Source organism: Centruroides vittatus, unplaced genomic scaffold (assembly GCF_030686945.1).
Source record: "Centruroides vittatus isolate TY-2023 unplaced genomic scaffold, ASM3068694v2 scaffold_324, whole genome shotgun sequence".
In the NCBI taxonomy this organism is placed as follows: Eukaryota; Metazoa; Arthropoda; class Arachnida; order Scorpiones; family Buthidae; genus Centruroides; species Centruroides vittatus.
Window position 1 is genome coordinate 1031700 of NW_027122701.1, and position 24965 is coordinate 1056664.

At 27.2% G+C, this 24965-nt stretch overlaps 1 protein-coding gene across 4 annotated transcripts in view; it reads left to right on the top strand.

Annotated features, from left to right (window-relative positions):
* Positions 1-24965, top strand: part of LOC136988209 (neural-cadherin-like) — a 173265-nt gene that overhangs the window by 120951 nt on the left and 27349 nt on the right. For 2 of the 4 annotated variants that reach the window (XM_067286049.1, XM_067286047.1), the window contains exons 15-17: positions 5217-5360; positions 8651-8766; positions 19869-20033. In XM_067286049.1, the coding sequence (XP_067142150.1) occupies positions 5217-5360; positions 8651-8766; positions 19869-20033 (425 nt within the window). Of the gene's footprint in view, positions 1-5216; positions 5361-8650; positions 8767-19868; positions 20034-20235; positions 20401-24965 lie in introns of all 4 variants that reach the window. The other 2 variants (XM_067286048.1, XM_067286046.1) reach the window with 1 other exon arrangement.

Here is a 24965-nt window from a genome sequence, read left to right on the forward strand (position 1 = left end):
AATTTTAAGAATGTATAAAAAATCGTCATAGAAAAATAGATATGAATAATAATAGAATAAGTTACAAAATAATATATATTTATCTATCAATGTTATTTTATTATTTTTAACTCAGATTAAGTTAAAAATAAAACTATATATATATAGGAAGATCATATGAATGTTGCTTGTTTAATCTTACTATATGTATGCTATCATATTTTAAATCTGAGTTTTTATTTGTATGTTTGTAATATAAAAACTATATTCCTTTTTTTCATTCGTTCTAAACGATTCTGATTATAATTTATAAGATAGAAAGTTCGCCAACTACGATCTCTTCCGTCCAAAAATTGATTGTTTCTCTACTAGAAATTTCTCGACAGCAGCCAGAATTCCCAACTTAAGCTTTTCCCATTTTCCGTCAACGCAAATGAATTCTCGAGCTCCTTCCAGTAAATGATGCAGGTTTTCTGATCGGGCATCTCTCTCTCAGGATTTCAGAATAAGAAAAAGCTTAACTGTTTTTTGCAATGACGGCAGCTGTCTTCAACTTAACTTCTATTGAAAGTGTTCATTTCCTGAAACTGTTCGGTACTCTTAATGACACTGTTTTTTCAGTTTAGTTTTTCCTTGTTGGATTATCGTTTAGGTTTGCGTTCGGATTAACGGTTTTCTAACATAAAATCTAGAGGAGAAATATCGATATCTAAGACCATTAAAGTAAAATATTTGAAAATGTAGCTTAACTGATCAAATTGAAACCGAGTCTTTCTTATCGAGTAAATTTTCTCCTTTACTTGAATTGTTAGATACAGAATTTTTTAAAAGAAAACTATCTCATTTTTTATATCGTCATTGAATCCTTAAAGCCATAAGTATAAAGTTTCAAGAGATTATATTTTCGGAAAATGCTGTTTTGTGAGGATTAAATTAAAATATTTGCATACGATTGTTAATCAGTAAATATGCTTTATGATTATCTTCTATCACAACTAACTTGAAAGATTACATAGCTGTAACGTGCTATGAATACATTTGACACTTGTATCGAACGGATGTCCCATTTTACCGATCTACAGTTACAGTCAGAAACGTGAAATGTCACCAACAGGCCGGGTAAACTTTGCTATCGATCTATTTTTAACTGTTTTTCTTTCTTGATAGAGTTCGGATGCATCCGACAGTTTTATCATGTTTTAACTAAATTCCTTATTTTGTAGCTGTATAGATTTGTATTTAATCTAATAAGAAATTGTTAGTCGTCTTTTTTCTTGTTAATTTGTGATCAATACGAATATTTTACGGAAAAGTTTGAGGAAGGCGATGAAACATCCTTTAGTGATGATGCTGGGTCAAATCGATCGCATCTCTTGACCGAGAGGGCGCCGTATGTGCTGAAAATGTTCTCCGATGACAGAAACATCAACGAATGTATTCGGTTAACGTTTACCTGTGAGCCGCTGTGTTTCTCTTCCACGTGTGACGTGCAACATGTGCTGTTAGTTACGACCAATGCTAGATGCTTTGAAGGTCTTATTTGTATTGACGGGTGCGAGTACTTATCTAGGTAAAGAGATTTGTTTCGTTCTCATAATATATCGAATTTCTGAACATAGCAATACTGTGTTATTTTCGTTTTTCTTTCTCATATAACTGATATATTTAAGTATTCTGTATCTTATCAATTAAATTGTTTATTTTTCCAGTATATTTTATACTTGCGAATTTTAATATTTATTCAAATAATTATAGTTTTGTCATTTTTCTTTTATATACTTCTGTGTATTTATAAAATTTTTCTCCTAATTTTATTTTATATATTATTCAATTTTTTACATAACTTGCTTTGGAATAGAATTATTTTTGTACAGTAGCTAATTAATTTTAAATTTTTACAAAATTTTAAACTTTATTCATAATTATTATTATAAATAAAATACTTAAACGATTTAATTTAATTTTATCTTTGTTTAAAAATATATTTTTCTAACAAAAAACTGAAGTTTGTATAAAAACTAATTTGTAATATTAAAATCCAATGAGTAATTTGATTTGTTTCTACAAAGAATTATTTTGAAGTAATAAAAAAAAATTAACAAGTGTCTGAATAATAAAAAATATGTATTTGTTATAGTACTGATTACAGCAATTAAAAATCGCTTTCTTAATTGATAAAATTACATTATGTTAAAATATGTAGGATTTTGTATAGGATAAAGTTGCATTCCATTATATTCATTAATTAATATATTATTTTAACTTTTAAGTTACCATCTTTAAGTAACTACTAGACTAACACAAAACTAATAACATAAGAAACTAATAACATGTATTGTTATCTGTATATACTATTTGAATTTCATTATAATTTGAAAAGCTTAAGAAGTTGATTTAGTTGATTTTTACTCTTTATAGCAGTTATTTCATAAAATTATTATTTTTATATTTTAATATGTTTTTCACATTAAAAAAATGGAATTTTATTCAATTTATTTTGATATTATAAATGCAAAATATTGCATGTTTGGTGCTTATTGTACAATATATTTAAATTCAGTTTTACTTGTATTTGCTTTTCCTTAATTGACAATTAGATTTATTATTGGATCAAACTGAAATTAAGTTTATATTTAATCAAGTTTTTGTTGTATTGTTTTTGCAAACGAATTTTTATTCATTTAATAATAATATAAATATAATAATAAATAAACTTAGTCGTTATTTTAATACCCTTAACTTTTAAAAAATTAGTTTATTCATACAACATTTACATTTCACACGGTATGTTGGTAAATGATTTGACGAGGCATTTTATTATTCAATTTTAAACATAATAATAATAATATCTTTACAAAATTTTATATATGTATAATTATTTACTTTTTATTTTTTGCTAATTTTCTTTTGGTATAATTTTGAAAATTTAATATTTTTAAATCATACATAATATACATTTCCATTGAAAAATAATTGGATTTATCAATATTTAATTTTAAATTCAGCTGTAGAATGTGCTGATGATAATTTGAATGTTAGTTATAATTTCCGTCTTTCTAATTTTGTTCAAATAAATTGAATTTTTATGGTTAAAAAATTATTTCTCATTATTTGCTTGAAGTAAAAACAGAAATATAGGACCATCTCAATCAGATGTGCTGCCCTCAGGCTAATTTTCTTAATGCTGTCTTGTACCATCAGAATCTCACCCATCAAAAGATCAATTTAATTTTTGATTTTAAAATCAACAAAACATTTATAATTTAAAATAATCAATAAGAAAAATTCATAAAAATGATTTTCTTTTGAAATTTTAACAATGTGCAGCCTTTTTAAATTGTCACTCAGGCAATAACCTAAGTTGCCCGAGTACTGGGATTAGCTCTGTAGAAATGAATTTACTGACAATTACAATGAAACAGAATTAGACAAAGTATATTTCAAAATTCTTGTTCAAATTATTTTATTGGTAATAATCATTACTTAATAAAATATATATGTATAATAATGTTAACATATAATAGTATTAATGACTTGAAACCGTGTTGCGCTTGATTCTTGTTGACTATGAACACAATATAGTGCTTACGACGATCACTTGGCTTTTCTTCTCCCTGTTATTTAGTCAACTAAATAACAGGGAGAAGAAAAGCCAAGTGATCATTGTAAGCACTATATTGTGTTCATAGTCAATATAATAGTATATTGCATTGCTGATAGAAAGCAAATAGCAACTGATGACTGAATTGAAAGGACTAGTCTGTGAAATAGCTTCTGAAACAGATATTCAACAACTTGTTTAATATCATTCAGGAGTATTTTATTTTTTAAAGTATTTTGGGTAAATGTTATAACACAATTATGAATAAACCTTGTAATAAGATTTTTAGTAAAAGTAAGTGTTTTGCTTTAGATATATCCAAAAGAATAATCTGGAGAATAGTTGACTTAAGAAGAACTAAAAGTTTTGAATTACTTTTTTCAAAAATGAGGCATTTTTGTAATCGTGTTAAACTACCAGGCTTCAAGTAATAAATATCAGTATAATCAATATAATTTCAGTATAAATATATAAAAATAAATATAATACAAATAACAATAAAAATATTTCTTATAGGATTAAAGTTAAATAAGAAAACATCTGATCTCTATAAGTGCATATGTATTCAGTTTGTAGGCAATGAAATATAACATAATTTGTGATTTTTAGCATCTTTAATGCTATTTGCAAAGGATTATGATTATGACAACTAATACTAACAATTATGATTAAAACTTCTAGTAAACTAGTAGAAGTAGTAACTAGTAACTAAAAATCATTACTATTATGTCTTAGATTTGAATTGTAATTAAAAGCATTAAATTTAAACTTGAGGTAGAGAAAAAGTTGATTCTAGATCCCAGTGTATCAATACAGTAACTATAATGTCAGTAACTTTTGTAAATTCATTTGCCTGATGCTCTTTAACTTCTATCTTCCATAGTTATATGTCAGCATTTTCCAAATTCTTTCCTCTAGGAATCAGTAGTTTGGTAATCTTTCCTGGGTCTATTTCATGTATGAAAAAGAATTTTCATTACAGTTAGCATATTGCCATATTTAAGATGGTTGTATAATATGCCATTTAAATACTAATAAGTAATTTTTAAATACATCAAATTTACTTTAATTAGACATTTGCCACTTTTTCATATTCATATATTAAGTTTTAATTTTTCTGTGGTTTAGCATATTTTCCTTTGTGGACTGTAACCACATTTTCAGAAATGATAATTATACATTTATATTTTATGCAAAACACTAATTGCATTGTGTAGAAATAAGAAATAATTATTACTACTGTACAGTACTTGTCTGCTAAACCATGGACTTAATCTTTTCTGTTTATTGTTCATGATTTTTATTATTATTCAAAATAACATTAAGCCACAGCTCACACATTATATTTAATATTTTTTTGAAAAATATTTTTAAAAATAAAAATTCTCAGCTTTAAAATCACATTTCATTTGAATTTAGGTTATTAGAATTTATCTTCTTTTCTTTTATATGAATATAAGTTGCTATTTAGAGTTCTTGCTTAGTTAAGAGGATTGGAAAGATGTTGAAATGTTCTTTTTTGTTCAATTAAAAAAATTTAATTTTCCTATAGTATAAATACTTTCATTTGAATTTTTGTGTGTCAAATAAAAATTTTAACAAATTTGTTTTACTAAAATATAAATTTTAATTTTAGTTACAAAATATATTCGTATTGGAATTGGAGACAAAAACGACAATCCACCTTACTTTGATCAAGGCCTTTATGAAGCAGAAGTAAATGAAGATGAAGACATTCAACATACTGTAATTACAGTTACTGCTAAAGATAAAGATGAATGTAAGATGTTTTAGATAATTACTATTTATTTATAGAAATCATTATTTTCAAAACTTATATAAGGTATTTAATTATTATTGATTCATTGTTTACTAATCCTGTTTAATTGAATATTATTAGTTTTTTAAAATAATTTAAAAAATGATTAAAATCAAATATCATAGATAATTGTTTTTCAAATTATATAATATATATTTTAATCTGAAAAAGAATCATATATAATATCAAAGCATTTTTGAATGCACTATTGAATTTGGTATTATATATATAATGGCATAGTGTCAAATTTAATAGTAGTTCACTCAAGTTGTAATGATTATACATGTTCCTGTAAAGGCCAACATTTTGCATTTTTTAGAAGTGTTTTATTACCTGTTATTACTGTATGTAGATTATTATTTTTTAATCAGATATCAATTAAAATTAAAAACAGTTAAGTCACAAGTTTAACATGTTATACTTAAATTTTCAAATGTTAATAAATTATATTATTATTTTAAGTCTTTTAGCCATTGTTCACAGAAATTTAATAATTAATTGGTTTAATAAAATGTAATATAATTATATATTAGATTTTATTAAACCAATTAATTGTCTGTAGGTTAATATTTAAAACTAATAAAGAAATTTAGATCTGTGTTGATTAACTTTTTCTGGAAGCATGCTGTAAGTTCATAGGCTTCCAGCAGGCCACATGCATTTTTCTTATGGAGTTGCAGGCTTTAAGCTTGCTGGATACCAAACTGTCGTGTACTTGGCACTAAAATAATATATATGCTAATAATATGCAAACTAGTAATATATAGTTCATTTTCATCTTTTTACTGGTTGAATTTAGTTTGAATATTCTTTGTCATGACTAGTAGATGAACATTCATTGTCAGCTTAATTAGGGTTGCATAATGGTATGAGGCGGAAAACAGGGAAATAGTTATGTTGCCATGGGGACCATATTAGAACCTGACAGGACACAGGTTGATTAGATTATTTAGATTATTTGTTCTACAAAATTTTTTATGAATGACTGCTTTTGTTAATAAATAATAATCAAAATATAAATCTTTGAATTATCAAGAATCTACTTTACTAAATGGAAGGGATGGAAAGGACAGAAAAACTTTGAGCTATGGAAACTACCATTATTTTAATGAGATTGTAAATACCACAATACAAACAATATAGTTAGACTTAAATACATTATATTTTATTGTGTTTTAGATACATGTGTGAACAAAATAGCAAAACATTAACACTATAACGAAAAAAAGTTTATATGAGTTTGTTGAGAGTTCATTGCTTCTTACTGAACAATGTTTTCAGTGTGGTTGACTATCTCAAAACATCTTGTTTTTTATGAATGATTTAGTTTCTAGAGAGCCTTTTAAGCTGCTAGAAACTTGAGAGATTTTCTGGCTTCCCTACATTTAGGGAGAACAGGATATTTATTTTGACAGCATTTCTTTATTTTTTTCCATTGTCATTACTTGTTTCCTGCACTTGGTTGGTTCTTTAATCTGAAGACATCATCATAGCTGAAATAGTGTCTGCAGACAGCTAGGCCATTGTTAACATTGACAAAATATTTGAATGACACTTTTAATTATTCATTGCTGTAATGAGACTGGCTCAGTCATTTCTAATATAGTTAATTGATTCTGAAAAAATTCCAGTTTATTTGAAGTATCAAAAGCTTTTTGACCAAAGCCTGATTTTTGTAAAGCAATTTGCAATGGTTTTTTATGGAATTTCATTCCATGCTTTGTTAATCATTTGTATTGAATCTACTAGGTTTGCTCCAAAACCCTGTGAATCATTTTTAATAACATGTAATATCTTTTGTTCAGTTAGCTTTGTGTTGAAATTTAAACTTTTAGAATGATTTCCTGATGTAAGAATTGTATTTGGTGATAAAAATTGAACTGTTATAGTTTTATACTTTTACAGTTGAAATCATTATCAAAAGTACACTGCAATTCTTGGTGAAAAGATTAATTTTTCTGTTTTCAGCAGTTGTGGATGTTTAACTTTTTTGGCCAGTTAGAAAAAAGCTATGAAGTCAACCATGCTTTCTTATTTGTTGCATGTTATATAGTTAACACCTTGGCATTGTAAAAACATCAAGGCTTTAAAGATTTTCTAATTAACAAGAATGGTAGTTTCTTTCCATTACTTGTCTTGTTTACATCCAAAAGAAAGTTTGATTTTTGCCTCTGTGACATGAATCAACTGTAAATGTGATTGTTTTGTCTGGTAGATAGATAAAATAAGCCTGTGTATGTGTGCATTGACAGCATCATCTGGACTATAGTTCTGTAAAATTTATGGTAACCTTCTAAACTTTCTAACTTTTTACAATTTTCCTCTCATACTTCTGCACTTTCACCACAGATTTTATTGAAAACTTTGTGCCTCATCTTAAATTTATTCAGCCACCTGCTGCTTGCTAAGAATCTGATATGTCCTAACTGTTATCCAAATTATTCAACTTTTTTTTCCTGTTAATAATAATTCTGATGGAAAACTGCTAGTCTACACTATAAAAACATTATTTTTTATTATTGTTGTTATTATTCTCTATTATTTTGAAATGTGAAGAATAAGGCCATTATTTTGAAATGTCTACACAAATTTGAAATGCTATTTACAAGATCTAGAGGAATAATAAACTTCATTTTTATCTTAAAAGTACTAAAATAAAGTTCAATTATTTGTTTTCTTTATCATATCCTTGAGTCCTTTTATTAATACAAGTAATTCCTCTATTTATGCAAATTTATTTTATTGTGGTTAAAAATATTTTAATTTTAAATAATCAATTTTATGGAAATAAATGTTAGTCATATTGAAAAGTTTTATTCCTAAATAAATAACCTCTTTTAATAGATGTATATTTAAGAAATACATCAGTTAAAACTTTTCTACTCCACTAAAAGTAAAATACTCTGTTTGAGAATATGGAACAGATTCCTATTTTAAACAGCTTTCCATAGCTCCATTTACATGGTTTTCATTTATACACATGCATGGAATAAATTACTTGCATAAATGGAGGGATTACTGTATAGTGTTAATACATGAAATAACGAATGTGCTTTCATAATTATAATATTCCATTATTTTAAAATGTAGCTGTACAGTTATAATTTATATATTCCATCCAAAAATATTGATTTATAAATTGACAAAACTTAAAATTATGCCTCATATTGAATTATTTATAAAGCAAATGACTAATTTAAAACAGGTAGTGATAAAATAAATAAATCTAATACAACTTGATTTCTGTTTAGCATCAAGAATACGTTATGAGATTACTCAAGGAAATATAGGTGGAGCTTTTGCTGTAAGAAATGAAACAGGTGCTATTTATGTGGCTGGTCCACTTGATTATGAAACTCGCAAAATGGTAAATTTCTTTATATTGTAATTTTAGGATTATATTTTATATATCAAGTGCCTAATTAAATTAATACATGAATATATCACTTTAGAGATATTAAATTATTTAAAAATATTTTATTGAAATAATAGAATAAAACAGAAAATACTTTAACTATATCACTAGAAAAATTTATGCAATTATTAAAATGTTAATGAGATTGATTCTAAAAAATTCTGTTTTTAAAAACTAAGTAATCCTCTATATATTTAGTTATGGCATTATGTAATAGATGACAGCTAAATGCTGGATATATTATATTCAATCACCCTATTTAAAAGCCTAAACTCCAGCAAAAAATTCTTTACTTATGCAAATGTTTTTGTCCACATTCCATTGGATATCATCGGGCAGTAGAAATTGGAAAATAGAGCCTCAAGGTTTGAATATTTGAATCCGTGTTGTTGTTTGCTGATTGAAGACATTTCCAATCTGGTCTGTTGCTGATTGGAGGAAACAATTACCATAAAAATCCATAGTTTATGGGTGGTGGAAGAAAAATTTCCATGGTTGAGGAATGTGTTGTCATTTTTAAAGTTGATTGCCTTCTTATACAATGCTGCCTTGTAAATTTCAAGCAGTTCAAGGTAGCAGAGTTTTGCCCCCTGTTGGACATTCAGGCTGTAGAATTGGAAAATTTTACAGCCTTGATGTCGTCCAATAGAATGTGGATGAAAGCATTTGTGTAAGTAAAGGATTCTTTGCTGGAGTTTATGCTTTTGAATAGGGTGATTGAATATGCCATTATGTATTGTCATTTTAGCACCCACAGTATAATCTTGATACACAGTAATTCAATGTTTCTATATTATTTAATCAAGGCAAGTGAGTGTATGTGAAATTCAAGAATTTCTAATTTTTGCTGTTTTTTTTATTTAATATAAATCAAGCTGTAGATAACTGAAATTGCAGTTGATGAAACCATGAATAAGGGAGGTAAACTATTATTAAACATTTAAAAGATTTTGACACAAAGAATATACCCTTAGAAAATGAGAGAACACCTATGAATAAAACATTGAATTAATATCAAATAACATCAAATTGGGGACTGGGGTTGTTCGGATAACTTATTTTTTGGATAACTGATTATGTACAAAAAAATATATTCACATATCCCACGTTGAAATTTTTCTCCATTGCGTGTCGCTTTGCATTGAATTTTTCGTCGATTTTAAGTTTAACGAAAATTTTTATAATAATAATCGTGACTATTGTATCATTAAAAATTATTTCTTTATTTTGTACAAACAAAATAAATATATTGAAAAATATAAAAACAAAAAAAATTATACTTTAGAAGTTAATCTAGTATCAAAAACATTTGATTCAGCACGACACGGTCAGACTGGAATGCTTTTGATTAACTGACGTTTCAGTTGATCGGCTTTTGGATAAACAATGCTCTACTGTATATGGGAGGGTATAGAGTTTCATATTAAATGAAACTGTAGATTGTTGGGACGTGTTTGATCCCATTCCTACTAAAACTGTAAAGTAATTTGAAGATTTAAAAAAAAAAAAAAAAAGAGTCAAAAAAGAGTCCAAACTTTATTAAGATTAAATGTTTTTTCATGTAAAACAATTCAGAAATATTATTTATTGGTTGTATAGATAGATTTCTTTTAAGAGTTCTTTCATGTATTTTCTTTTTCTCCATTAAAAAAAAGATGATAAAATACAAGTATAATAATAAATGATTATTTACTATGGCATGCAAAAGAACTTTTTAGGATAATATCACATTTGCATAAGTTTCACTTCTTCTAGTTTAATCCAATAAATTTATTATCTAGTTCTTTTAATAAAAGAATTGTTCAGCTTGGTATTATATGTCTACTTTTCTATAGGCCTTAACTTATATTAACAAACAATTATATAATATAAATGAATGATTTTAAGTACAGGTCAGTGACAAAGAAATTCAACTATGTGTTTTATTTGCAAAACTTTTGCAAAAAATTTACATAAAAAAAGTAATTACATTAGGATATTTTAAATAACATTTAAATAATGTAAAAAGTGTGGTGACATTTTCATCCATGTGTTATTGCCTACAAGTTAATTGTTACTTAGAATTCCAACAGTGATCAATGACAATAGATCACTTGGTAGATTACTACTTCGTAATATCACCAAAAAACAAATAACATTTTTATACATCTTGGCATGGAATCTGAGTTCTGTGAGCTTTTTAGAGCCCAGTTTTTCCCATTCTTTAGATAATACTGTTTTTAACTAGTCCAGACTTCTTGGTCATCATCTCACCACCTTTCTCTTCAGAATTTTCCAAACATTCTCTACAGATGAGAGATTTAAGCTTTGTTCTGGCCATGGCAATACCTTTATTTGATTCTGGCAAAGCTAGGTACAGTATTTGCTATCTCTGTTTGAAATTTAGTGTTATCTTGCTGGAATAGGGATAGACAATTTCAGAACAGCAGCTTTTTAGAAAGAAGTAGCTGCTGTCTAAATATAGATATAATCTTAGGCTTTGATTGTTCCATCACAGAAATTGAAGTTTACCAACACCATGAGCAGAAATACATTCCAATACTATTAACAATGTTGGCATTTGGACTCAACATGACAACAATGTATTGTTTGTTTCCGTACTTGTTTGAATCACTTGTTGCCAATATTTCTAAATTATTGTATATTTCCGCGGCTAAGACGATAGTTGAATCATAAAAAAAGACCCTGAAAATCCGGGGTCATCTTATAGGACAGATACAAAAAAATTAGATTGAAATTTATATAAATTAAAACCATTATAAAAAACGGACAAACCATAATTATTTACTAGTAGAGAATAGGGCATGTCCACAAAATAGAATAACCCATAGGATGTTTTTGTGAATAGTCGAGGTCATTACCTGAATGCCCAAATCAGTGTGAATGCTTGCAACAATAGCAAGGCGGAAAACAAAATTTGTTCATTCAAAAAATTACAGAATAGGACATAATTCCATATATGCTATACAGTATTATTATCCAGAAGATGATCGCTGATCTAAACTAAATTCATAGGTCATTGATGGTTTGGGGGTCATCTTATAGGACAGATATATGCTAAAACTATAAAACTTTGGCGAAAATTTATACCTCGTCTTATCTGAAGGTCATCTTATCCGCGGAAATATATGGTAAATCTGGAAGGTCAAATTGTCATACCATAGAATCATTTCCATTAAGCTGCTGTTCACTGGAGATGGTATCTTGACCATCTAAGCTGATTTTTTTTTATAACTTGGCCAAGTGACATTTCCTCTGAACATAGAATAACCAAAAGTTATTTTACTTAATGTATCTTCTAACTCTGTGTTCAGAAATGTTTTATTTAAAGTATTTGTAGTAACAACTAAGAACTGGGTTGATATTAATTTATATTTAAACCACTCACCAAACCAAAAAATCCAGCAATATCATATTGATTTAATAAAAATGAACATTTTCAACCAACAATACTTTCAGATGTAAATTATTCTTTACTCCTTTATAATCCCTCAATCAACTTACTACTAATTTTTCTAATGTAATGCAAAACACTTGACAGTTTTTTTTTTGTTGAAAACACATTTTTTACCTTTGGCTTTGTTTTGACAGAGGCTTTTGGTCTGTATATAGTTCTGAAGATACAACAAACAGTTGATTTTTGATATTTTCAAATCCAATGAGATTTTTTTGTTTGGAAAAGCCTGTTTATTCATTTAAAGGATATACCTCCATTCATTAACATGTTTTCCCCATGATATTTTGTACCAGGAGTGGTTTCCTTGCTGCTGTTTGGTACTAACAAGTCATAAATATATCCATACCATTGTAACCACCACACTATTTACCTTGAATATTAAATCTTGCAGGATCACAACAAATGGAGTTTCATTATTGATCAGCTTTTAATGATCTCTGCTAACATGCAAATCAATAGTTAATTAATACTACTTTTCATATGGCTTCACAAAGGAAACATATTGGATTAGCTTTCTGTTTTAGTTTCCAGTTATTGAACAGTTTCTACTTATAATATGTGCTAGTTGAATTTTTGTCACTGACTTTTATAATTTATGTCATTTTTTCACTTTGAATAGTTAAATAAATATACATAATAGGTAGAATATAGAGTTTTCATGTAAGCAGCTATTCTTTTATCTTAAAATAATTTTTTTCTTGTCTTTGAATAATAAATATAATTTTTTGGTTTTGTCTTCATATTGTTGCTTGTTTATTGATATTTACTAAACTTCTAAACAAAACTTTTGGGCTTATTTTAATAGTTTGTTTTATATAGTTTTTATTAGAATTCTGTAATTATATTTTACAAATTTTTACTTAATTTCATTTGAAATTTGAAATCATATTTCATTTAATACTTTATACTAAAATTAATGAAATTTTAATATTGTTAAAATGTAGGAGCAGTTTTTATTTTAAATATTGTCTAATGATTTATAACATGCTAATGTAATAAACTTTATAAAATTCTCATTAAAATAAATTGCATCCATTCAATCTTTATTTTTTTATAACATGATATAATTGTGCAGATTAGTGAATTTTTAGTTCATATGCACTCAACATAATTCATGGATCCTTCAGAACACATTCTCTATGGCCTCTATAATTTTTAATGGTGGTCTTGCTAGATGAATGGATTATCAAATGAATTACAATTAGCACAGATATTTCAGTGAAGTTCAATCTTGTTAGATGGGTTGAGATCAAAAAGCTGCAGAGAAAGCTTTAGCTATACTTTCTAAATTAAAAAAGCATGTTAAAGGGTAAAAATTGAACTCTCTACTAGCAGTTATCCTATGATTAAGTTAGTATTCAAAGTTATAGACCCAATTCTTTGTGTCTATAGCTTCTGACATTGAGTCATTCTTGTTAAAGTTTCAACAAAACAATCCATTAACTTGCTTGAAGACTTAAGCATCCTTCTGCAGAATATCCTGGAAAGATTCATAAAACAAAAGACTTTACATCAGTGTGAAAATGCATAAAAGTTATCTGTTGTTGATATCAGGTATAGAAAGAATTTCATGTCTGTTTATGAAAAAAATCTTGGATTTGCTGTAAAAGCTTTTTTGAGGAAGTGTAAGTCACATCATAAACTGTATTTATTAAGTGAATGTCAGATTTTCTTTCAAGAAATGACTGCAAAGATTCTAAAAAGAGCCCTGTTTTCAAAACCTTACTAAGGGAATTAGCTCTTTTTTTCCTCAAATGTGTTACTACATTCAACTTTTATTTGTATGAAGTGTCTAGGAGTGGCACTTGGAAGTTTTCATTGATTGAAATCAAGTTAGAGGAGTTATTTCTGACAAAGTAAAATCAGATTTCAGCAGTTTTGTAACCTGTCACATGTCACAAATGTGATGAAGTCATTTAAGTCTACATTCTGACTTGATAAACTGTGTCACAGTTTAATGAACAACAAGAATTATCAATCTGTTTATTTTTGTAAAGAATATTTTTATTCCTCAATGAAAATGTCATTGAATAAACTGGTTTCAGTACTGATAAAGAGTATTTGGTGAAATATCTATAAGAACAATCTGTTGTAGCATTGCAAACAGTATATGATGCTTTTAGTGTCACAGGTGGTTATCTACAGGTAGATATTACATGATATCATGAGCAGCAGGAAAGAAAATTAAAGCAACAATCAGGAAAGGAATGCAAGGTTGCTTAAAAGAAAAGAGCAGCCATTGAAATTAAGGCCTTAGAAGCAAAAAAAAAAAAAAACATGGTATTTGAAATAAATTAAGATCTGAGAATTGGAAAATGATTAAAGAAAAATGTGAGATAAAATTAAAGAAATTGTCATTAAATAATTAATCTTGTATACAAATAATGTTAAAATATGATCTTATTTATAGCAGTTAAGATTTATATTGATACTTTAGTGTGGATAAAATAAAATCTAAACAAATTCTTTTACTGAATTATTTTGCTAAAATTAGTGGAAAATAGTTTGATTACTTGTAGTGGTAGTCCACAGCATGTGACAAGAATCCAGGAACAAGAACTTAAAACAGAGTTCTGTTCTGTTGGGTTTGTTCTAAGTCAAACACAAAAAAATAATGTTAATATTAAGATATGGTTCCCAAGACCACTCTTAAGTCTTATAAGATTTATACACAAGATGATATTAATTAAAGCATAGACAGCATTCTATGGTATCTATTAGCCAGCATAGCTAAATGGTAAACGTCAACATCCAACAGCTTGGGGTGAAACCATTTCCATATATAAATCTAGCCTCACTGCCACTTTCATCAGTCACAAGGAAGAGTTGAATTTGTCGGTTGCATGGCAGGCCCTGATGGACACCAATCCTTAAATGCGAACAGCTGCTACCCACATGAATGTGCATGTCCAACAGGACGATTTTACAAAACAGATTCCATCTAATATTCAAATCTTTGTATTCTATTTATTCTGTGTTCCATCAGATATTCTGTGTATCACCTGAGGAAGAAATTTAATCTGTTTAAAAATATTTGTGATGTACTTTATCCTGCTTGCAACTCACACTGGAAGCAGGTTCAAGGTATGTTGTTGACTTCACCCCGGTGTTGTTTGGATGTTGATGTTTACCATTTAAAGCATAGACATTCAGAGTTCTCTGTAAAAAGAAGTATTGAGCAAATCTCAACCAAGTTTTGTATAATACTGTCCTGAGCATGTTTTGATTTGAGAAAAAATTTTACTTGAAACTTTAGCTGCTATGGCAAAAGTTGGTATTGGTAGCATCTTAATATGCATATTGTGTTTTCTAACAAATTTGAAATATAAAAGAAGTCACAAAACATTCTTTGAATGATTGCCTGATTGTGTATTACTTGTTATACTCTTCAATTAATGAAACAACAATATCAGTATGTCAGTTCAGCACTTAAGGAATTTTGGCACTTAAGTTTATGAAAAGGTCTTCTGACTATTGGGAATTTTAGGAAAATGAAGAAAAGTGAATTTAGTTTTTAGAGTATGGAAACAAGGCACACAAAGCCATATCTTTGATGTAATCATTAATTCCATGTTCCACATCTATAATCACATTTGTAATTGAAATAAAATTATTGCACTCTATTTCTTAACTCCAGAAATTTTTCAGAAAACATGTATAATATGCACATTGAAGGGACAGCAATGCCAAATTTTGTCCTAGTAGCTGAATTTTGAAGTAAAATTTTTTTAATGTAAATCAAAACTGTATTAATCAAATCTCAACCAGATTTAATATCTATACTCAGGGCAGTTTGGATACCAAATCTGGTTGAGACTTGCACAATAGTTCTTTCTATAAAGTCCTAAACAACTACTCTCTAGTTAGGATCATTCTGTATAATAGACTTAAGAGTAGTAATATGAATAGCTTGTATAATATTACATATAAGTTATTATATGTAATATTATACATATAAGTATAATAATAAACATTAATCACGTACCTGGAACCTGTTACCGGTGTGGGTGATACAACAGATAAATATATCGCAAACATTTTCAAACAATAATAGTTCTTCCTAGGCAATACAAAAAAACAAGCAACGGAATGTAGAACAAAATAGAACATGAATATTTAAAATTAGAATCGAATCCACGTCTCATGCAAGAACTCTCTTGCACGAGACGTGGATTTGATTCTAATTTTAAATATGGATGATTAAGTGAAATGTTTTTCTTGTAGAACTATAGTACTGTAAAAGCTAGTTTTCTTTACAGGATTAATTTTACACTTCACAGCACAATTTTGTCCAGAAAAATGGACCCATATACACTATTGCTTAACAGTGACCCATTTATGGATGTCAAAATTGCAGAACTGAATGAATAGCTCATTCCTACTTTTTAACCAATACTGATGCTTTTGGATAGGTATCATTGACCCAAAAGCTGATAGAAAGCATTTTTTGTTTAAAAGTATAGCAACTTGCAACAAAGACTTTGAGCTGGTGGGAAAAAATCCATTTTTGTATGATTGGTCTTTGAGAGAAAATATTCCAATAAAATTTTTTAAAATACTATATAGACACAATTTTTGAAGAATTGAAAATGTGGGGAAAGGAGATTCAGGGAAAAAGTGGATAAACCATTAAAACAATTTAGAGGGGAATAAAATTTACCATAAAGTGTTAATAACAGAAAAAAATAGCTATTTCTGTTAATTGCCCAAAAAAAAAAAAAAACCAAAATGCAAAATTTGCAAAATTTAATGTATTTTCTTAATTTTCTTTAGTCTGGAATAATGTCTTTAGTAAAAGTAGTTAACTTTTATTACTAAAGTGAATAAGAAAATATAATTGAAAATTTAAAAAAAGGAAACAAATTTATTTTTTCTGATTATTTTTATAATAGCAGTCCTATGTAATCATCCAAGAGCAATTTTATGAGGATTTAGAATAAGATGTTTCAAGTTCACAATGCTCTGATAGCGATGCACATTCAGTAGTAATCAAACTTTGAATTTTGATTTGGGCTAGCAGTATGCTAAACAACACTTTCTTCTGATGACAGATGATGGCAGTGTCTACTCAGCCTAGAGTTGTCATCTCTCCTAGTTTGTGAATTATATTACATAATTTAGAAATCTGAATTTTTAATTTTGAAAACTCTGTGGAACCAGTATTAGAATATTTATATGGGATTTATTATCATGTATTAATATATCAGTTACAAAATATTCAAACCATTATTTATCAAATCACATTCTTTTTTGATTTATTATGGGATTATCAGAATGCAACCTCAATTTGTGGAGCATCTGTATAAACTTAACTATTGCTTTAACTCAAAAATTAAGAGGAATACTACTACTATCTTTTCAAGCCGAAATAAACATTTTTATGTTATAAGAGTTTTATTCTAGTGACAAGAAAACTTTCATTCATTCCATACAATACATTTAAAGGAATAGAAAACCAATGATGATACATTTTTATAACTTGACAAAAAGCCAGATCAATACTTCTAACCAATTAATTTGTAACATTCTGCAACAAGAAAATTTTCAGATGGCACTGAGATGTTTTGGAGATGTTGGATCAGATTCATGCCAATTCAATGACCCAATGAAAAACCAAAAAGAAGAAATTGTGAAGTCTTTGTACAATACACCCCAAACCACCAATCAACCAATTCAATGACACACTTTGATATGGAAAGAAAAAAAGTGCACAACTTTCTTAACAAGTAACATTTATCTTCAAGTTCAGATTATAGACTGAATTTTAAATTCTTCTGAAGGAACTACATATTTGAATTGATAGAACAATACTGAATAGAAGAAAGAAGGAAACTAGAGCAGCAAAAATCATTTGGAAAAATTAAATTAAAAAAGCAGACCAATTGTGGTGTTTGTGACAAGAAATTAAATAAGAAAACTAAGATCAGATATATCAAATATAGTATGCCAATGAATCCTGAGAAAACTGGTGCCACATTATAAAACAGAAAACATTTTATTTTTTGGAAGTCAAAATTCATTTTTATTTCTCAACCAATATTGGTTTTTTTTGTTTGTTTTTTGTGCTTTCTGTATTTTCTATTATATTTTAAATTTTAAGTTAGATTTCATTAATAGAATAACTATTACACCTTAAAGTCCAGCAAAATTTATTTCCCACACAGTCAAACATTTTTAGACATGTTCCTTCAAGCCTTTACAGTTCAAATTATAGAAACTGACATTTGAGTTCCAAATTTTTGAATCTTGAAATTTAAAAATAGTCTACAAAAATCAAGATTTAAAAATTTGGAACTCAAATGTCTGTTAATATATTTTGTTTTTGGAATTTGAACTGTAAAGACTTGAAGGACATTGAACACATCTAAAAACATTAGTCTGTATGATAACATAAAATGAAAACAACACTTTTCACAAATTTCCAGCAACAAATTTAATCGTATAAAAACGTTTTCAACTGATTTGATCAGCTTTCTTCAGTTAATCAAACAAAAAATAAAAAGAATGAACTAATAAATTCAAATTTACAAAAGCAAGAGAAATCTCTTGCTTTTGTAAATTTGAATTTATTAGTTCATTCTTTTAACTGAAGATTAATCGAAGAAGGCTGATCAAATCAGTTGAAAACATTTTATATGATTAAATTTGTTGCTGGAAATTTGTGAAATGTGTTGTTTTCATTTTATTTTACTAATTCCAGTAAGTTCTTTATTTTATTAGTCTGTATGGCAAATCAATTTTGCTGGAATAGTTGTTCTGTTATAATTTAAGGGGTATTGTATTGATTTTGTTAGTTTCATAACTGATATTCCATTTCCAAACTTTTTTGTATAACAGATAAAAGTAGGTTGAAAACACTTCTGTTTTTAATGAACAAATTTTGACTGCCAGAAAAAACAATGTTTTCTGTTATACAATGTATGTAACAGTCTTCAGTAAATGTTGCTTCAATATTTGCAAACCAGTTTGCAAAAATTGTTTTATTGCATAAGAAAATGTTTAATAAGCAATAACAATTTTTTTAATGTATTCTATGCATAAAATATTGGTATATTTTGTGAAGTTACTTGTAACACCATATTCATATCAACAATGGAAAATTTCATGTTAATGGTTTAGTGTTAAGTTTATTGAAAAATATATTATTAATGGAAGCTATTTTGTTATCATGATTAAGAATAGATTATAAAATTATATCATTTTTAAATATTTAAAATTTTAAACAAAAAATTAAAAGTAGACTAAAAAACATAAAATATCATTCAATTTACAGAAATTTTTTAAAAGTTAGCTATTCTAAAAACTTGTTTTTTTAAAATATTATATTGAGAGTTGTTCTGGTTTTTAGATATGTTGTTAGAAAAATTTTACTATTTTAAATAATTTATTTTTTCTTTTTTTTATCAATTGAACTATTCAAAATGTTTTCTGTTTTAAAGGATTTAGAAAATTATCTAAATTTTTTACAGATATTTTTATCTTGAAATGCTCAGAATTAATAATTATAAAACTTTGTTATTCAGATTTTCTGGTTTTTCTATTCCTATTAATTCTCATTCTGTCACTTCTTTATCAAATGTGATATTTTCTATTGTAGTACAAACTTCGCTTGGTTGCCTCTGATAATCTTAATGAAAACCACACAACTGTGGTTATCCATGTGAAAGATGTGAATGATAATCCACCTTTGTTTGATCGTCCCACTTATGAGACACAGATAACTGAAGAAGATGACAGGAATCTTCCCAAGCGTGTTCTACAGGTCATATTTGACCTTTAATCTACAATTTATGAAAATTTTGTTTCTTTTTACAATTAGTAGATGAAGATATTTTTGTTGGCTGTAATTCCTATTGTTTGTTTCCCTTAATGCATCTGCATGCTATGTTAACTTTATTATTTATTTTTTTAAAGTATTTTACTTATTGGCATGTTATTTGCATGTATGTTTTATTTTTTCCTAGTATAACCTTACACTTGTGGCCTCAGATACTCTATATGAAAACAACACTAGAGTAATCATAAGAGTTAAAGATATCAACGACTTGCCTCCAAAATTTGATCAATCTACATATGAAACAGAAATTTTTGAAGAAGATTCTCAAGGTTTACCAAAAAAGATTTTAAAGGTATAAAAATATTGTATTTAGAAATCATCTATAATACTTTAATTTAGTTGATATATAAGAATTATAAAATATTAAAATTGATTAAATCAATTAAGACAAAATATTACTTATATTTTCTTTTGCTACAAATACAAATTTTTAATTAGTTTAATAATAATTAAATAGAATAAATTAAAAATGTAGATAAGTAAAGTGTAAATAGTTAAGGATATGAAGCTATTTTAACTATAGCTTTTATTTGTATATTATACTCTGTTAAAGTTATTTTTTAAATCTCACAGTATAGTATTTATAAAATTTCAAAATTATAATAAATAAATAAATATTTTTACAAATTCTTTATTATAAATTTCAATATGGTGTTGAAACCAAATCATCTTCCTTTCTTATTTTAAAACTTGATAATAAGAATGCAAACGAAAAATAAATTTATCCAGAATAAGTAGTATGTAAAGTGTTTTTAAAAAATGTCTTGAATTTTTTTCATATTAACTTTTCTGATTATTTAATTGAGTTACTTAAACAAAATCTAGTTACACTATTTTTTAAAGTATTTTCCTGCCTTGATAATTTGACTTAGTTCTGGAAAATTTAACATTTGCATTAAACAATAGTGATCTTTCTTGAAAGAAAGATAAGACTTTAGTGCATTTCAATACTTTATCTGTCAAGCAATTGTACTGATCATTTTTTACAACAATAAAAAATATATTTTTGTTGCTCAGTAATTTGATTAAGAAATTGATCACTTTTGCAGGGATTGCTCTGGAAAATTTTAAAAAATTGCTAACCATTTTGCCAGTTTTTAAAATCTTTACTACTACAAATTATTTATTGCCACCTGTTTTACTTAATTAATGCAAGTGCTGGGAGCCTTATCAGTTTGGAATTTTTGGAAAGCAAAAGTAATGTGTTAAGCTGTCACTTAGAAATTGGAATCATTTTTGAATCATTTTTTAGTGAATAATTCTGAATAACACATTTGACTACCTGTTTAAACACTATTTTAGATGTTCTAGCATGCCAAAATTTTTATGGTTGGTCTACTGAAAAAAAAATCAAAGTGAAAAACAGGTTATCCTAAGAAATTCTCCAAATTTTCTGTCATTCAATAAAAAATCCACACTCTGGAAATGCTGGGCTGCATTGCACAAAAACTGCCTTCGGTTCTCAATGTCACTTCGTACTATCCTGTCTGAACTTACTGCATCATGCCAACACTAGGTATATGGTGCACAGGAAACCAATTGCACATGAGTTTGATATTCTGCTGTTTTTTATGAAGTGTTCTTTGTGATTCAATTTCACTTTGATTGTAGAAATAAGTGGATGAAGGTTTTATTGCAAAGTGGTAATTTTTTGGCATTATCAGTGTGACCCCTGTTTTTGTTTCTATGGCAAACAAAGAGCATGTAAATTTATTATTATTCATTCAATTCATAATGAACCCATTTGTCAAGCTTTTTATTTTGTCTAGTTGCTTGGAAACTCTTGAATAAATTTAATTTTTCTTTGATCAGTTTCGTCTATTACTTTCCATATGGTGGTAGCAGATTATCATTATCATGATTGAAAAATAGGTTATCTAGTCTCTTGGTTTAAATCTGCTTCCTATTTAAGTTTTCAAATGAACATTTCACTGTGTTCATTATCAGTGTTATGCTTGGTTAATGTTTTGAGTTACTTGTCTTATTTTATGGTGTAGTTTAAACTCTCAAAACAAAATTTTACAAACATTGTTGTCTCTGCTTCAATTTAACATTCAAATCTAAAACACTTTAAAAACTAAACAAGTAAAATGGCAAAGCCATATTTGGGACAAGACTATGTCTCAGAGACTCGCTACTAAGCGGGATCACTTTGACACTCAAGTTGTATCTCATTTTCATTCTCCAATCTTCTTTGGTATTGCTGGTTTTGAGCGCAATCGTTCAAACTTTGCCGGCCATGACCACGAGGTCATCCATGATGCATTTTCGGTGAAATTAACCTATCCAATGTCGAAATTTCTTTTCGTTGCGTAATGGCCAGGGTTGAATTTTTTGTCGAAGCTTAATGAAAATTTCCCATTTTTGAAAAAAATAATCATGGCTATTGTATTGTCCAAAATTATTTTTTTATTTTGCACAAACAATACTGGGTTACATCCTACCTTGTCTGTTGACCTCAATCATGTGTTCTGCATCTTTTGTTCTGGCAGTAAAAATTAACTGAGAAACTGATAATTTACTTAATTTGGATCAGCTACGCGATATTTACAATAGTGTCGAGATATAATATAAATCCAACATTGGCACAGCTGTCAAATCAAAAAGTTAACTAAATGAAATAAAAAGATGCCTCTCCTCGTTAGAGTTTAGAGTTTAGGAGCAAAGTGAGGTCATAGGGTGAAGGTCACGCGGTGGCACCCACTGCCCTACATGTCAAATTTTTATCAGTTCCACGATTTTACTATACTAGATAATGTTAAAAAAAACCTGCTTGTAACAACATATAACCCTGTTTTAACATCATATTTGAAGCACTCCCAAATTTACAAAATTAGATTACAAATTTTCTTTAACATAAAAGATACTATGTGTTCAGTCTTAAGATCAGAGTTCACTTCTTAGAATGACTGTAGGTGGTACTCTCCCCACCTGACTTCGGTGGGGTGAGGTGCCTGTTTTGCCTGTTTGTAGAAGAGGGTTGCCATTTTGTATTTTATTTTGACTCTGTTCTCGGTCCCCTGACTACCTACAATTCTGGATTTTTTTTTATGCGCAAATGATTTGGTCACCTAATGCCAAATATCAACTCTTGACATGTACTCCTTCATACCTCTAAGCTGGTAACATTAACTGGCAGTATGATTTTATAAACAAGACCATAGTCTTGTCAAAAAGAAATAATAATAAATACTTGTAAATAGTACATTGCTTGATTTTTTCAAAGGAAAATAAGCACCTTATATATGTCAATTATTTTATTTTAATACATAAGGTAAAGTTGATGCTAAGGAACTTCATATAAAACATGATAAAGGTATAAGTATTTAAATCAAAGAAAGATATATTATTTGTTAGTAATTTTACAGCTTCTTCAGACAATATTTTTGCACAAAATTACTATAATTTATGCTTTAAATGAAAAATGTTAGATATATTCAGAAAATAGGAAGTAAAAATAATTTATAATATAGAAATGATAGAAAATAATAATAAAACCAGAAGTACAGCTAGCATATAGAACACTGAATATAACAAAACAATTATTATTATTAATTATTGTTCTTAATGTAGTTGAAGTATACCTAGCATAATAAGTTAAAACTAGTCTTGGAAAAAACTGGAAATTTTTGAAATTGGTTTTTTTGTAAACTTTATCATTTTAAGATAATCTCTGCTGGCTTTCACATTAATTTTAATTTTTAAATTTAAGCATGATTGATATGTTGCATTACTTCAAAAAAGTCAAGGATGGTAAATTGATGCAGTGTACAAATTGTAATATTATACAGAACTTTTCTTATAGTGTATCAGTTATGTGGAATTTTATTAAATCCAAGCATATTTTACTGCCACCTAAAAGTCAGAAAATGCAAGTAAACAAAATAATACCAAAATAGTGATGCTGATTCATTGCCTGTTTAAAACCAATTTTCATCTTTGGCTGAATCCATACTTTACCATGGTTTTATTGCCAGCATTACTTAGAACATTCTGCAATGTATATTTCAACTGTAAAGTTGAAGTGATCTGTCTTAAAGGAAGAATGTCATAAATTTTCTCTTTAACTTTTCAAATAATAATAATAATAATCAGATTTATCATTATTTTCTTTTCTTTGTCAACATTGGAAGTAATCTTGTTCATTATCTGTACTGACAAACTGGAAAATTTCATTTCATTTTCTAATTATCTGCCAAAAAATGTTTAAAAATAAAATTTTATTTTATAGTTTTATTTTTTTATTTTTTGGCTTATATTAACATATTTAATCTTACAGAATTATTATAATTCAATAAAATATTGCATTATTCAAAATAATAAATACTATATGTAATACCTGTATTCTAATTTCAAAAATAGTAAGTAATGTAAGCATTTGAAGAATTATCACATAGAACATTAATTAGTAATGATATGAAGAATATTAGTATGTAAGTTCTTCTTGTCTTGGATTAATAACATTAAAAATCTGTCAAAAAGACTTAAATCTTTTTAGTTTTTTCTTGATATGTCTTCAAACTTCATTAAATATTACAAGTGTAAAAAAAGGAATAAATATTAAAATATTTTTAAGATTGTAGTTTCAAAATTTTATAGTTAAGCCAAGAATACACATATATATTAAACTGCTTTTTGCAATTCTAACAGTAAGATTTTATAAACATGACTGTAGATTTTGCTGTTTAAGTTACACTATATATGTATCAACTTTTGACAGCTATTCCTATTATTAATGCATAATATAAGTTGGGTAATACATTTTTGACAAATTGACAAAAAATTTTTTTATTAAGATATTACATGTTTAATTTATAAATTAATGAAGAATTAAACTTGAAATTTGATTAGAGGGAA